At 42.7% G+C, this 15,391-nt stretch overlaps 1 protein-coding gene across 3 annotated transcripts in view; it reads left to right on the forward strand.

Annotated features, from left to right (window-relative positions):
- The window catches only part of PPARGC1A (PPARG coactivator 1 alpha), a 381,706-nt gene that overhangs the window by 304,132 nt on the left and 62,183 nt on the right, over positions 1-15,391 (forward strand). Inside the window, exon 1 of one of the 3 annotated variants that reach the window (XM_052780342.1) lies at positions 10,150-10,345. The exons of the other annotated variants lie outside the window; for them this stretch is intronic. Within the exon in view, the coding sequence (XP_052636302.1) occupies positions 10,298-10,345 (48 nt within the window). The 5' untranslated portion in view covers positions 10,150-10,297. Of the gene's footprint in view, positions 1-10,149; positions 10,346-15,391 lie in introns of those variants that run through there. 3 annotated transcript variants of the gene reach the window in all.

Here is a 15,391-nt window from a genome sequence, read left to right on the forward strand (position 1 = left end):
ACTTCGTATCTCATCAGTATGTAGGAGAGGGAACAAGTTTTGCATCTTACGATGTTGAAAGCTGGGTAATAATAAAACAATGCAATGGAAATACCATATATTCAGAAAGCAATTATTTTAAGGGGTTTCAGTTTTGACATGGCTAGATTAAGTATGAAGCTTTCTGTTTTTATACTTGCTGTCAAGAATGTTGTTAAATACTGATACCACCTCCTAAGAGAACAACTTTTAAATACCAAAATGAAAAGGATAAGCATTAAATATTTTGGTAGATATATTGTGCCATAATGTCTACTGCCTTGTTCTTAATACAAAGCACAGTAGGGCTTAATTAAAAAGTGATTGTACGATCTATCACAAACCTGCATTAGGGATATGGATGCCAAGAAAATTAAGTTGAATAGGTGGTGATAATGAAATCGATATTTTATTGAATAGTTTTTATTCCTATGCCTTTGTTTTCTATTCTTGCCTCCCTGTCAGCAGGTAAGACATTTTCCATCCAAAATTCTTTGAAAGAACTCATTTAGTCTGTTGCTGCTTTGTTTCATTGTTTGATCAGTGTAAGTTATTTGTTCATTTTTTGACAGAGTAAAATGCCTTGATAAACTTTGACTCTGTCGGAGCAGAACATGAAGTAAAGAAAGAAGAGCAAGTCCTTTCGAGCTCAATCCTGCTAGGAGTAGCTAGCTAACAACTGTTACAAGGGTGATTTTCTATTCGTGTAAGCAAAAGTCACAGTCACTCAAAGCCTCCAGGGCAGCCCCACAACCTGGTTTAGTACAGATTTCTCCTGTTCCAGATCCTGGTGTGGCTTCAGGACCTGCTAAGCAGAGTGGTTAGCAATAGAGAACATGAAAATATATTCACTGAAGCATAATACTCAGTGAAAAATATATACAATAAAAGTAAGTATTTGTACAGCCTGGGCCAAAATCACCCTTGTTATAACTTCATCAACTTAAATGCTATTGATTTTTCAGGTACCACTGACCTGAAGTTGCTCGGATAGTGCTTGGTATGAATTTGACCTATACTGTTAAGGCCAAGCAGAATCACAAATTCGAAAGTGCAATGCAAAGAAATAGTTACTGTGTATTCTGCTGTCTTGTAATTCTACACCAGTCACTCAGAGTTCAGTGCACTGTTGGAAAGTCTCATCTTTAAATTGGTAGAAGTGTGTCTGCAAGCACTGTAGCAAACAATAAGACAAAAGAGCTTATTGTTCCCCTTCACATTTTTAAGAGTGGTATGTTGCAAACCAGACAGCTTGCTTTTTCTGAGCAGAGCTGCTGTGTCAGTCAGCACAGCTTCATTTTCACATCCCCGCTTACTAGGTTCAATGCTGCCGGTGTCCTTTTTGTGGCAAACTCAAACAGCCAAAAGGGAAGGCCCGTTTTGATGATCTTGCTGCATGTCCTGAATGAACACCTATCGCATATTGCAATGTGCTGCACATTGCAACTTGCAGCTCATCTGGTGCCTGGGCACAACATGCAGGATGGGATAATGTGCTAGAGGAGAAGACAGGCACAGCACAAAGCTCTGAAAGCCATGAGAGGCACTGAAAGCTTGCATTTCTGGTATGCAGCAGTATAGATATTTGAAAGGTTAGGTTCGGTCTATTTTTAGGTAGCCTTCACATGGGACTGATGTAAAAATGAAGGTGATATAAAAATTGCACGTGTCTCTCCTGATTTTTCAGAGATTTTTGACAAAATGCATTAAAAAGGCTGTTCTCTGAATCGGAGATATTTTTTTCTGAAGTAAAGCTGTGCCTCTTATTTGGAAGAGGAGTCTTTATGTTCTTGATTAAAATGCCAGTGCTGTCTATTTCACTCCAAGATCAGCATTTTCAGATTTTAGCAAAGTTAAAGAAATATGACTTTCCCACTTATTGTTTGGGAAGATTTATTCACTTGTGTAAATGAATTTTAAAAAATTGGCAAGGCCTTTTATCTTGTATAAAATAAATCTGAAGATAAATGATCTTTTCAGCTAACATCACCTATCATTAAAGTGGCTAAATGAAAATCAAAATGTGTTGCTATTTAGTGCCTGCTCGCCTTTTTACGGGAGATGAAATTGAGCATGTTTACTGGGCAGGAATTGTCAGTGATGCTTCGATTTATAGCATTGTCCAGGATATAAATTAACAACCGCCGTGTGTTTCCCCCACTCTCCCTGGAAGATGGTAGCCCTGCCTCCCCAAAGTGTATATCTCCAGCTTGCTGTGCACGCTCCTACCCTGCCTTAAAGAAAACCTGCAAACAATGTAAAATTGTGTTGCATTGAACTGAAGCGCAAACATTTTTCCGTGTCTTTGTAAACAGGAGTGCATGTGAGAATGAAACAGCTGGAGGTCTACCTCCAGAAAACCCCTGGGGATGTGTCACACTCATTTCTCCAGTCTATGCAATCTCAGTTTAATAAATTGGTAATAATATTATGATGAAGTGCTCTTTGGTGTTGGTTGCTGTTTTTTTCAGAGGGTTTTTTCGCATAGCAACTCGCAACATAAATTAAAATAATCTTCTGTTCAGACAGTTTCCTATTTTTACTTGGTTCTTTGTTCCTCAGAGAGGAAGGGGAGCCTGCAATGGGCAAAAGGGAAAGGTACACTCCAGTGAAGTCTCTATTTCAGTGTGAATCCTACACAGTCCTTTCAATGCTTTCGGTTAAATGCATTGCCCTGGCTTGCTGTTCTGCATGTGGAGTTCAGCAGAGCAGAGACAGCAAATAATGTTTAATTGTGTCAGATTGTTGGGGAATTTTATGATGGTAGAGACCCATTAGGGACAAACCTGAAAGTAGCAAACTTGTCTTATCTGTTGATTGGCATGAAGTAATGAAAGTACAGTCATAGCTCTTTTTGGGAAGAGGTATGAATCTTCGATGGTTCCCACTTATAAAATAATTATGAGACTAACCAGTGCCCCAGGGCAAAGGATGTTCGGCAAATACTAAATTTCTCGGGAACAAAGATATCCAAAATGGTGATAGCTGATGCAATCTCAGAGCTTTATCCCTGTTCCATTCACAGGGGAAAGCTGGGGAAGCCTGAGTAGTATAAAAATGAAAGAAGGTGGAGATGTGTGGAGGATTTTCTGCTTTGAACTGTCTTGGTCCCATCTTCTGTGATAAGGTCTGATTCAAAGTCTGCCTAAATCCTTTTAAAAATTCCCATTCCCTTCCAAAGGATTTAGAGCAGTCACCCCTTCCAGCCACTTTAACCCCCTTTTACTTTACTGCATTTTCTTGTACAGGTATGCAGGCAAGTGATTTGGATAGAACAGAATGAAACAAAATAAAAATAATAACTCAGCCCAAACCTTTCTATGGCTAGCAGTTCTCCCATTCCATCTCTGTACTGGTTGGTTTGGCCCTGAGTCAAAGGTGGAAGTACTGACAAATTTCTCGTCAAAAGCATCACTGGAGAAGGGTCAGCCTCCAAAGGTTTACAGCTGCACTTTGTACAGCTAATAACCCCTGGGCTAAATGCTTATCTTCCTTTATTTCAGTTATCAGAATTGGGGATGGAGGGAGGATGACATCTCTTGCCATTTGTGCAACTTTTTTAGATTAATATTGCAGCTTCAAGAAAAATGAATAATTGGACTTTTGAGCAGAGAGTGGAACCATGAAACCCATAGGGATTCCTCTAGCACTAGTCACTAGTTTGCATATTGCAAGTTAGCTGCAATTCATGAAGGGTTCTGGCTAAAAATAACTTCAGGGCTCAGTTTTGGCTGGCAGGAGCTACTAGTTAAGAGGTCAGGCAAAGCTGATCCTTCAGGACCCTTGTCTGTGTGAGACTGTGTTGGCTGTTGCACTGAGGTGACCCCGTCTCCTCTTGGTCTGTCCTGGCTGACTTGGGAAAATGGGGTGCAGGGGCTTTGGGCAGCTGGGGAAGGGGACATTTGCTGCGGTCCAGGACCATCAGAGGCCAAGCAGTGAGTGCTGACTGCTGCGTGCGTGAAGCTCTGCTGCCCACTGACAGCAGTCTCCACAGGAGCTCGCCCTCCTCTGCAGCCAGGCATAACCCTATAAAGGGTGACTTGGTGCATAAGCAGATTTAAAAACAAACAAACAAACAAACAAAACCCCCTCCGGTTCTTTTGTGTGATATCTTCATTTTATTTTGTTTGCCTGGAATTGTAGCAGAGCAAATCTGTGGCCTGTGTTGCTAAAATCCCATCAGATGACTACAGTTCAGAATTATTTCCACATTATACTTTGTTTTAATATGAAAAATGCCAAGAGCTAGGCCCAAGAAAAAAGGCTGACTCAGTTCCACTGAGCTCTGTCTGAAGAAAGTCTTATTTGAAGATGAGAGATGTGTTGGTAAGGCTGTCTGTCATCTCTAGTTTATTAAAAAAAATTGCTAGGAGGCACTAAAGCTGTCCACTGCCTTTCCCTCTGTTCCTTCACTCAAAGGTGCTTCATTCACATCGACTTTACCATAGCGGTTTTGTGTAAAACAAGATTTGATTTTGGAGTATTTAAAGGTTACTGTTCTCTCCAGTGCGGCGCTGCAGACTTGTGTGTGCTCCGCTGCAATCGCCTTCCCAGCCATTTCAGAGAGCAGATAGGCTATGTTATAGAAATAGGGGACTTTCTTCTTCCACTAGCTACCACGAGCCTTGGCATGGATCTGGCAGGGAGCGTGCTCTCCTGCGCTGCTGTGGCAGCCCGGGAACCACAGCTTCCCGCCAAGCTGGGAGGTCCTGGCTCAGTGGCTAAATGGCCAGGTGGCAACGCAAGCCCCAAATGCAGTGTGACAGCTGGGTGGCAGCCTCAGCGGGGGACGGTAGCTTTCAAACAGCCTCGGCTCCCACCACATCGCTTGCGGTTGCATCAGGGAATCTTTTCTATACCCTAAGATACTGAATCCATGGTGGTTGTTCCTGGGATCACCCTCTTCAGATCCTTCTCAGAAAAAGTCGGTAAAAACTAGATGGGTATTTATGATGAACAAGTCGGGAAACAAGGGCTCCAGGTGCCCCAGGGAAGATGGTGCAAGGTGGATGGTAATAGGGGTAATGAGAAGGAATTGGGAAGGGTTTTCCAGGGCCCTGCAGAGAGATAGAAATACAAGGTGTACCCCTGAAGCTTCCCCAGGTTCTACCCTTTGTGGCTGAAGCTGGAGAAGACAATTGCCTATCCCCAGAAGGGGCGTGAGCATCCCAGCAAGGCTGGGAGGGGGAGAGGAAGAGCACAGCTGCTGAGTGCAGCAGCGTGGGGGGGGATGCCCCCAGCCGCTGAGCAGGAATGCCAGAAGCCAGTTCCCTGGGTCTGATAATACCAGACGGGAGCAGGTTTTGGTCTCTTCCCAGGGACTTGCACGTGTGGAAGGGTAAGGGGAAAAAAGGAACTTTATTATTTCTTTTGTTCCAAGGAAATATCAGCAGTGAGGTGAGTGAAGGAGAGATGATGAAGATCTGCAATGGTCTGCGATTTTTGACGTGGTCCTGCCTGCTCTGCCAATGTGCAAGAAGTTGCAAAACAGGAATCTGTCTCCTTGGCTTGCCTGGGCGTCTGCACTCAAACAGCACCAAAGCCTCCCCAGGAAACTGATGTGTTTACATGGCTCTGTTTCTCGAACATATAGGGGCAATAAATTTAAATGTAGATGCTCTTTTACAGATTAGTCTCTCTGCGAAACAGTAACTCCCGAGTGAAAGACATTGTTCATGCTGCTTTTAACAGGCCTGACAAGCTGGATTTTCCTACAAATCATAGCAAATGTGGGTCCTGGAGAACATATGCTCCAAATGTTGGGGCGAAACAAGTGACAAATGTATTTTTTATGTAATCAGCTGGAGTAGCTTTGCTTTTCTTTTTTTAATAATGAGTAAGTGAAATATGCTTCTGAAGAGGGAGATGTTCAGGGAGCTATGAGAAAATTTAGAAGATATCTTGTAGTGTGTACCTGTGCTCATGCTTCACTTAGGCACTCCTGGAAGGTTTTGCTACAAGCACTATGAAGACTTGCTTGTCTGCAAGCCTGGTTAACACTGATAATCAGCTAATCTGCACTAATAGTGAATATTCACAGTCAGGTCCATTTGCATGTGAACAAGCAAGTGATTTCCCCTGGCATTCAGTGCTGTTTATTTGAGCCCTCGGTCTGTGAAGGCAGATGTGGCAAAATTCAGCCTGGTGTCAGTAATGTCAGTAACGCATCGCTGTTTGGAGAAAGTTATTTTGGACTCTAATATACAGCTCTTCAGACAGCAGCCTGTGGCCCAGAGCTGGGCCAGGAATTAATTTGGCCCAGATCTCTTGAGCTTTTCAGAGAGCTGGTACAGAGCACCATCGTGGTTTTCCTCTGTTAAAAAAATCAAAATCTCAGTTCATAACTGCCCTAGCAAAATTGGAGAGGGCACCCTGCTTCATTCCATTGTAGAATTACTGCACCAATGAACCCAGAAGTTCAAGGAGTTTGACTCAGTGGCTTACACTATTGAGGGTGTATTCTGGGTAGGATGAACTGGATAAATAAGGAAAAAAAGCTGAGAAGGAAAAAAAAAATCAGCAAACAAATAGGATAGAAGTGGAACAGAGAGAATGGACTGGAAAACAAATACAGGACTGTGCAAAAAATATGAGTAAAGATGCACAGAAGGAAGATTTCTAATAAAAAATTAATAGGGTACATATACTTTATATAGAACACCATTCACACTAACACACCTTTGGAGTGCAGTTTGCTCTTTTATGTACAGCGTTGGCTGATCTTCTGCTGTAAGGCCAATCACTCCTGAAGGGTCGAGTGGAAGGGGTTGAACTGGTGTGAGAACTGGTTTGCAAACCTCTGCTTGCTGAAACTCCACCACTGTTTTTACATACAATTTTGGTTGTCCTTACTCCACTGGAAAAGTAGCAACCTGCTGTAAGTCAGCAAGTACCATAGTTTTGGGGGCAAGGAAAGAAATTCTTTCTTCCTCAGTGCCACGATGAAGGGACTAAGTTCTGGATTTCAAAATCACAGGGGCTCCAAAAAATCTAAATTACGGGGAATAAAAACATGACCATAGTTAGAATATGTGGGTGAAGGAAGAGGAGGAGGACATAAAATGAATGCTGAATCCAAGAGAAAGTCAAAGACAGAGGGCTTGAAGGCTTTGGTCTTTGAATTCTGTTCCTTGTTGTTGCAGGCAGCCATACCTTCCAGTCCTGTTAGAAAATGTATCAGGATTTGGGAATTTGTGCCCAAATGCTGTTGGAAGGCTTGCCAGAGCTTTCTGAATTATGGCCCTTGAAGAAGAAAAGGCAAAATTTGGGAATTGCTGAGACTAGGTACAGAGTAACCTGAAAACAGGGGAAGTGCAGTGATTGAGGAGGCGGTCTGATGACGGACATTTCAACAGGGCAGATTGGGTCAAGCAGACCCGCAGACTTTACCAGCTGAAAGAGGGTTTTCTTTGTATGGGTTTGTTATGGAACCAAATAATGTGTGCGTGCTCAGATATTGCCCCTGGAAAGATGTTTGTGCAATTCTTTCGTGTTGTCAAAACACTAGGGGAAAGCATTGCTAAAGTTACTAGGGAATGTTCAGAAGACAGGCTTTCCTTTGAGGAGAGCAGCTTAGGTGCTGGCTGGGTTTCACAGGCTTCATTTACATATGCTGAGGCTGCGCTGTTTCCAAACTACACCACCACTGCAACTGCCTTCCTTGCTTTTCTCCTCTTCTGGGCACTATGCTCAAAACCCCACATTAAAACGTGTGAAAAAAAGGATCCTAATGGGTAAATTTATACTATGGCTGGGTTAGACACTTCAATTTAAAAAAAAAAAATTCTTCCCAAGCAATGGGGAACCCTTGTTGAAACCTTGCAGTCTTCTGTGGTTGGAATCGTGCTTGGCATCCCTTCCATGTAACGCTGGAACTGCCAGCAAAGTTCAAGCTGTACTGTGGACGTGGCCATAGAAGAGCTCTGGGGGACTCTCTTGTTATTACCTATTGCTTGCACTGTCTACAGTGCACTAAGTTCTCAAATCTCTAAAGCTTGTATGGTGAGAGCACCACTAAGGTCACAGTTTATATTTATCAGTTAACTTGCTAATTTGAAGGGAAAGCAGTGAAATGGAAATGTAGAAAATAGAAACAACATGAGCAGGTCAAAATATCCAAAACAGCAATATGAAATGTTCCAGTGTAAATACATTTCTATAAAAGGTGTGAATGAAACTTCAAAAAAAACAGATGATGGATTCGGCACAGTCAATGAACACAATTATAAGTAGGTATTGAAGGAGAATATTCCACCAGCCATGGATCCACAGATAATAATTAATAAGAACCAACTCCACTCCAGGCAGGCAGGTGCCCAGCATTATTTCACAGTTGACTGTTCAGGGGGTAGAGGTACTCACCTTTGCCCCAGATCTTAATAATTTACTGCAGTTTTATCATTGAATCAGCATATAATTGGGAAGGAAATGAGGGGGTTTTTTTGTCATGAGAGCAAAGCAATACCGTTAATTTAATCATTTGTAGGAAGGGCTTTCTGTAGTCATTGGGTATTTTGTTGTGGTTTTTTTAATTAAGTAAAGTAAAAACAATGCCATTTTTGTCATCTGTGCTTGGTGAAAATATGACAGTGTGATGTGATTTGCAACTTAAGCACAAGCTGGGAAAACTGTACATTTTATCAGGACTGGCAATAATGAATTACAAGGGAACACAAATAAGCTAAGAATATATCTGAGACCTCCTACCATTTCTGAAGTTTCCAATGTCTGTGGGAAAAAGGCTATTTCAAGAACTGTACTTCTTTTTATTTATTTTTTCTCTCAGCAAAATCACCGTAGCCTTGTATAATAATTGAATTCATTTAGCCTTTAGAATACTCAAGTTTGCAAATAACAATGAAAATGAATATTTCATGACAAGGAGGATGATCAATTATAGTTTTGTGACTTTGACTGGTAGCCCAGCGCGACGGAGCCAGCGCTTACATTTCCCGAGACGTTTTGCACCCAGCTAATTAAAAAACCTGCAACTTAAGACAATAAGCGGGCAGGTGGGGATAGTTCAACAAGACCTTTATATTTGTTTTTTCTCCTTGTTGTGGGCAACGTTTTGCAGTTCAGTTTGGTACCTGGAGTTTGTTGTGTATGCAGTGCAAAGGGGCACCATAAACCACTTGCACCTGCAGCAGCGCCTATTGCCTGGGAAAGGCTTCGACGAAGAGACGCTTCTGTTAACAGCGTGTCCGGGTTTTCACACGACGAGTGCTTTTTTTTTTTGATTTTCCATGAGAAAATGATGGGTCCAGGTCAGAGGGGTTGGTGCACGATGTTTATACAGAAATGCACCCTGAGGCAGCAATGCTTATAGGAGAAAACAGGCGGGGGTCAGAGCAGTTCTGGGCAGGACAGTGGCAGTTGCTTTTAACAACCCTGGGGTTTAGGGGGAGTACACTGAGACAGAGAAGTGATTAAAGAGCAGCTGAGAAATACTGTAATCTAGCTGGGAACGGGATCAGGCTCCCTCCTTGTAGCAGGTGAGATAACTGTATGAATGTTTTTTATAGATGCTTACTCCATTCCAGAGAAATGCTGGGGGGTTTGGGGGGGGTCATGTTCTGCTGATGCATTTGGTGTGAACAAACTAACTTGAGTCGCAATTATCGGCGAAAACCATTAACCTAACCAAAATACTTGGCGAGGTGCAAGATCCCCGAGTGAAAAAAATGCTGGAAGGTGTAACTTTTGACGAACTCTGGGATAGCCTCTCCAAAGGAAACAGTGCCGGGGAGCCGGCACGGGCGCTGCAAAGGTTAGGCTCAGGCTATTCAGAGTAAGCGGGCTGTAGCTCGCCTTGGAGTTACTTCACTTTTTCTTTATAATAAACACAGCTCTGCCTGTTGTTCGCTTGGGGGGGGGGGGGAGCAAAAGAAAGCAAGCCAAGAAATTAAAGAAGATGGGGAGGGATGGGAGCTGTTCTATGGCAGGAGCAGAGTTTTGGGGGTGGGGATGGAAATCTGCTTTGAATCACAGCGTGGTGCCGCGGCCGCCGAGGTCTGAGCGGGTTTTGCAAAGATTTACTTCACTTCAGGCTGGGTCTGCCCCTGGGTGACGTCACAGGCTGGAGCAGCGGCACCAGAAGGCTGGATGAGTGACAGCCCAGCCTACTTTTTAATAGCTTTGTCATGTGACGGGGAACAGTAGTAAGACAGGTGCCTTCGGTTCACTCTCAGAGAGGGTCTCATTGCCTGCATGAGTGTCTGCTGCCTGCCTGCCTCTGGACTGTAGTTTGCCAGCTTTCCTGCCGTTGCTCCGCAGCTGGATGGCGTGGGACATGTGCAACCAGGACTCTGTATGGAGCGATCTTGAGGTGAGGGGCGCGCGGCGTGGGCGGCGTGTGGGGCGCAGGCGGCCGGCGGGGCCGGTGGGCTCCTCGGGGAGGCGGCAGGACGGCCGAGGAGGCGTACTTTGCAAACAAGTCCGAATCTTATCTTAACTCCAGTAAGTTTGCTATTTTAAGGTTACTCTGCGATGCCTCGAGCAAATCAAAGCTGAGCTCCTGTCATCAGTATCTCCTGCAGTTGGAAACTATTTTCATGTGCCTCTGGCTAGCTTTCCTGTCATATGCAATATTTATGCTCTAAGATATTGATATGAATCGGTGTCTGAAGGCTTTCCAGTGGCGTTTAGTGGCCTGGTTGGAAAAATGCCATGTTTGTTTAGAATAAGATTACCATTTCTTCCCCACCCCCCCACCCCCCAAAAAAGAAGTTAAAATTAACCAACAGCTTCATATTTTAATTGCTTGTTTCACTGTGCTCTGTCGAAGGCTTTTTCCTTGTTTATCAGCTGCAGAATTCAAACACGCACACAAGAATGAATACCCTGTTGTTTGGCTTTAGATGCTTTTAAAAGAGATTTCTGGAAGGAGACATTTCTCTGCTTCTTGTGATACTGGAATAATGACGCTGTAGCTAATGTCCCGTAGAGCAGGGTTCGCAGTCGATCCGAGTAGTCCAACAAATGGTTAAATCCCACTGTACAACAGAGACAACAGGATGAACCATGAGAATAGAGTTTATGCAGGACTGTGTGAACTGCTGCTGCTGCCGCTGCTGCTGCCGCCGCCGCCGCTGCTGCTTGTGTAAAAATAGACGGCAATACATCAAATCCACAGCTTCTGCTGGCTACAATTCATAAAGGAAAAAAAAAAAAAAGCAAAAGCAAGCAGCTCCCTGGTAATCTCTGGAGTATAAAGTGAGGTTTGAGGATTTCTGCATGTTTGCATTCCACAAAATGGAGCGTTACCTGAAAGTTCGGGCAACTTGCGAAGCGAGGCAAACTTTCTTTGGACCCCATGGAGAGGAATCTCAAATACAGACCTGCTCAAAGGAACTAACCCTCTGGCTGCGAGCTTGGAATAAGTGCTTAAAATGCTCCCCTCGGGCAACGGGGGAGGGAAAAACAGGTTACAGGCGATGCTTTTTAAATAAGATGTTCATGCCGTAGAGAGCTACCCAGCTAAAGTAAAAACGTTACCATGTTCTCCAGTATATTTCTCCTCTCTGGCAGAGCATGCGTGCGGATTCTCAAGTCATTTTGTCATGTTTTAAATATTTGCAGCTTGCCATTGTATCCACTGATTCCTGTTTGCGTATTGTAATTGCTCTTATCTTGTTTTGATTTCTTGGTAAAGTGGAATAGATATGGATAATTCATATGTCCTGTAGCTATTATGAGTCAAGGCTGTAAGTGGATGACTTTCTGGCTCCAAAGTCCTAATTGTTTCTGAGTAGCTGGAGTATCCTGTGGGTTGTTGTCTGGCTTGTAGCATGGGTCTCAGCTGCCGTAAGCTTCATTTTTCCATCATGTATTATTCCTAATGCTGCTAGGAGCTGATTGAGGAACCAGCTTATATGGAAATACTGAAGATTTATTTTAATCACTAGAGTTCCTGCAGTAATTTCAAGCTAGTAACAGAATAGATAATTTATGTCAATGACTTTTTCACAGTGCAGGGAAAAAAAAAAAAGAAAAAAAAAAAGGTTTGATCTTAATATTAATTTTGTGGTGGATGGATTAACTGTGGGTAGGATTTTACCAACGTGCTCCTGCATTGCACTTCCTATAGCAATACAGTAGCGTCTGCATGCTGCTTTGGCTCGGGGGATCACCTTTACTGATCTAAAATATCACAGGCGGCAGGTACTGGAGGCAGCTTTCATTTTTTGAATCATTAATGTTTGCTGTCAACGTAAAATGTATTATATTCTCGCTCACATAATGACAGGACGGCGTGTTGCTTAATAAAGGCCTGCATCACTGTAGCTGATCAGCGTCCCCAGTGCTTCACAGCTTAATGAAGGTGATGTACAGTAAGGTTGCGAAGATTGATAGAGAGTCCACATGACACACATTCTGTCAAGTCTCTCTTTCTTTCTGGGGTTCATCCCCTTGACTGTTTGAAAAACTTGTTAAAAATGAAACACAGATTATTTTTTCATTAATATAATTAATATGGCACAAGTCCAGTCTTTTTTTTTTTTTTTTTAATTTACCTTCAAAGGCACAAAAACGTCCAAAAGGTTAATGGAGAATTATACTTAATTATAATGATTCATTATCGTCAGTGCAGTTAAGCTAATTTATTGTTTGTGCCTGAACTAAGAGAAAAAAAGTCTGTTGGAGTGAAATAACGCACCGTAATTAGCCTTTTGTGTTTAGTGACTGCTTTATCCTCCTAAATGTTATTATAAAATTAAGGCTATAGTTATGGAATAACTATCATATCAAATAACGATGGGAAGACACTAAAACGTATGCTAGCAATGCAGGTGCACCTGTTACAGATGTATAGGCAAACGGTAAATATCAGCGTGTCAGATGAGGACAGGTTTAGGACTTGGAGTGTTAAATCTGGCATCATCCAAAGGCCAAATATAAATTAATAACAGGAACACTTGCTACTAATGTGTCTCAGATTAGAAGCATAATGTCATATTCAGAAACATTGATTTTATTATCATGTCAACATTGGCAAGAGCATATGTACTTCATTTCAGCAATTAAATTTTTTTAGGTGACATTGCAGTCACAATGGGCAAAGGAAAGCTGCGATGAGCACGATTTTTTTTTTAATACCATTGTTTAAGTGACTTCAAAAGCCCACTGTAGGAACTTAAAAATGCAGATTACCAAGAGTAAACATGTTTAAGTAGGTGGTTCACAGAGTGAAGCTATTTTTACAAACGAAAACAGTAACAGATCAGCAGGATACTTTAAAAGTCTACGGTATCAGTTATATGCTACTGACCTCCACAACACAAACCTGAGAATGATGCTGAGAATCTACCTTTTCAGTCAAAAACTAGATTATCCTTTAATGAGATCAGAGATTTCGGCCAAGCATCAAAAAGGTCATCTCTGCATTATAAGATTGCTGCCAGAAGGTTGTCTCGCAGTAAAGAAGAGGGAACTCTCTAATTTTTTTCCTTTTTTTTTTTCCCCTATGACCAAAATAATGATAAAAAATTGTGCGCAGTGAAAATTACTTAAGTGGGGTTTTGACTTCTTAAAGTTCTGCAGCCCCTTAAATAATAGGAAGAAAAGCAACTGCTATTTCAGAGCCTCATTTTGCAGCATCTCGGCTCCCTTGCCCCTTGGCCTATTCTGTGATTATCTCGTAGTGTCCTGGTAGACATAGAAGTTGTCTGGTAAATTATAGCTCACACCAGCTGCACCGAGTCTTTGTGCCAACAGACAAAATCTTTGCTCACGGCTGCGCTGCTGCATCCAGCCCGTGCACTGCAGACGCATGGAGATTCCCAGGGATAAAAACCTCAATGAAATGCACCTTCAGCAGCTCTCCCTTGCATTATTGTAAAAGGCGGTCCTTGAGAGAGTGACATAACAGGTATTGAGCAATTCACATCCGAGGACACTGTGTTAGTGCCCTACAGACATCTGTCTTCAGAAGGTGGTGCTTTTTGGGTTGACTTCAGTCCAAACAGAAGTTGGGAAATCATTCAAACCACCTAGTCAACTGACGGGAGTCAAGGAGGACCTGCTGTTGGCTATCCTTAACACAGTGCTAGAAATACTCAAGGTGGAAAGACTGAGGCGACTGACTTACTTAGACTCAGTCAACTTTAAATGGCTTTTAACCATTCAACGCCTGGTGCCTTTGCAGCTTTATGTGTGTTTTGCAGTATACCCATATCAACGTAGATGTTCAGAGATGAGTTACAAGGGTATGTGGTACAGTGCAGGAGGAATTGCTTAATCGAGCAGCATTGACGTATGGGACTCTGCTCTTTGCCAAGCTGTTACTATGTGTTTTCCATAATTAGGAAATGGTTTTGGTGGATACTCTAACATTTCAATTGCCATGCTAAAGTGGATGTGTACTATTAATTTTTTCTTGCTTAGTAGGTCAGTCAATACCCTATCTAGCTTCATACTAGCATATGGGTTTATTTGTATTTATCACTACTCTCTTTGTAAGTCGTGGAGACAAAAACATTTTGCACTGCTGAAGAGGATCCATGCAGACTAGACTTCGTTTACTACCTCAAACAAAATGTTTCACAGACCCTCTACGTTAGGATTCCTGAATCAGAGGCTGCCAGAGGAGGAGAACCCGTTTGGTTCCCTCACTGCAGCCCCTGTCTGGGGACACTTAGGAAACTGGCTGGGCCAATATATGTGTTCACACCAAGCAGGAGAAAGGCTGCGTGAACTAACTATGCCTGTCACCCAAAGGTGAATATAGGGATATTTCAGAATGCACTTCTGTTGCCAGGACTCTGACATGGAACTGGGTGGCTGTGGTCTGTGCATGGAGCGCATTGGGGAAGGAGCACAGCAGCATCACTGACCTATAGTTTTTTGTGTCCGCATGGTAGCCACCATCATGACTGACCTCAAGGATTACGGTGAGGATCTGTAGAAGTGAAAGTGTGACTATCTCCAGCTTGAGCTAGCCTCCAGGGCTGAAGGCTGTAACAGGCTGTGCCTCTTTAACCTGAATGCATCAGGAAATGCGTGACAGACCTTGCCCAGAGGTATTCATCTGTAACTTCTACCTGCACTGGTTTGCTCTGAAGCAGGAGAATAAGGCCATGCTTTGGCCTCTGCTGTTGGATTTAATAAAGCTTTGAACACAATTGTTGTCAAAGAGTATAGGGAGAAGGAAAGTCGTTGCCCCTGGACAGAGATGTGATAGAGAAGGCAGCTTATGCCCCACTGTTTCCCCCTCCCCTTTGCATACCTGCATAGAGCTAACCAATCTAATACTCAGTGGGTTTTTTTTCCCAGAAAACAAAGTCAATTCTAGTGACCCTGTGCCATTGCTTAATCGAGGCTTAATTCTTATCACATGATATTAAAGTTAATAGATTCCTGGTAATTAATGAAA

The sequence above is a fragment of the Harpia harpyja genome, chromosome 2 (genome assembly GCF_026419915.1).
Source record: "Harpia harpyja isolate bHarHar1 chromosome 2, bHarHar1 primary haplotype, whole genome shotgun sequence".
NCBI lineage: Eukaryota > Metazoa > Chordata > Aves > Accipitriformes > Accipitridae > Harpia > Harpia harpyja.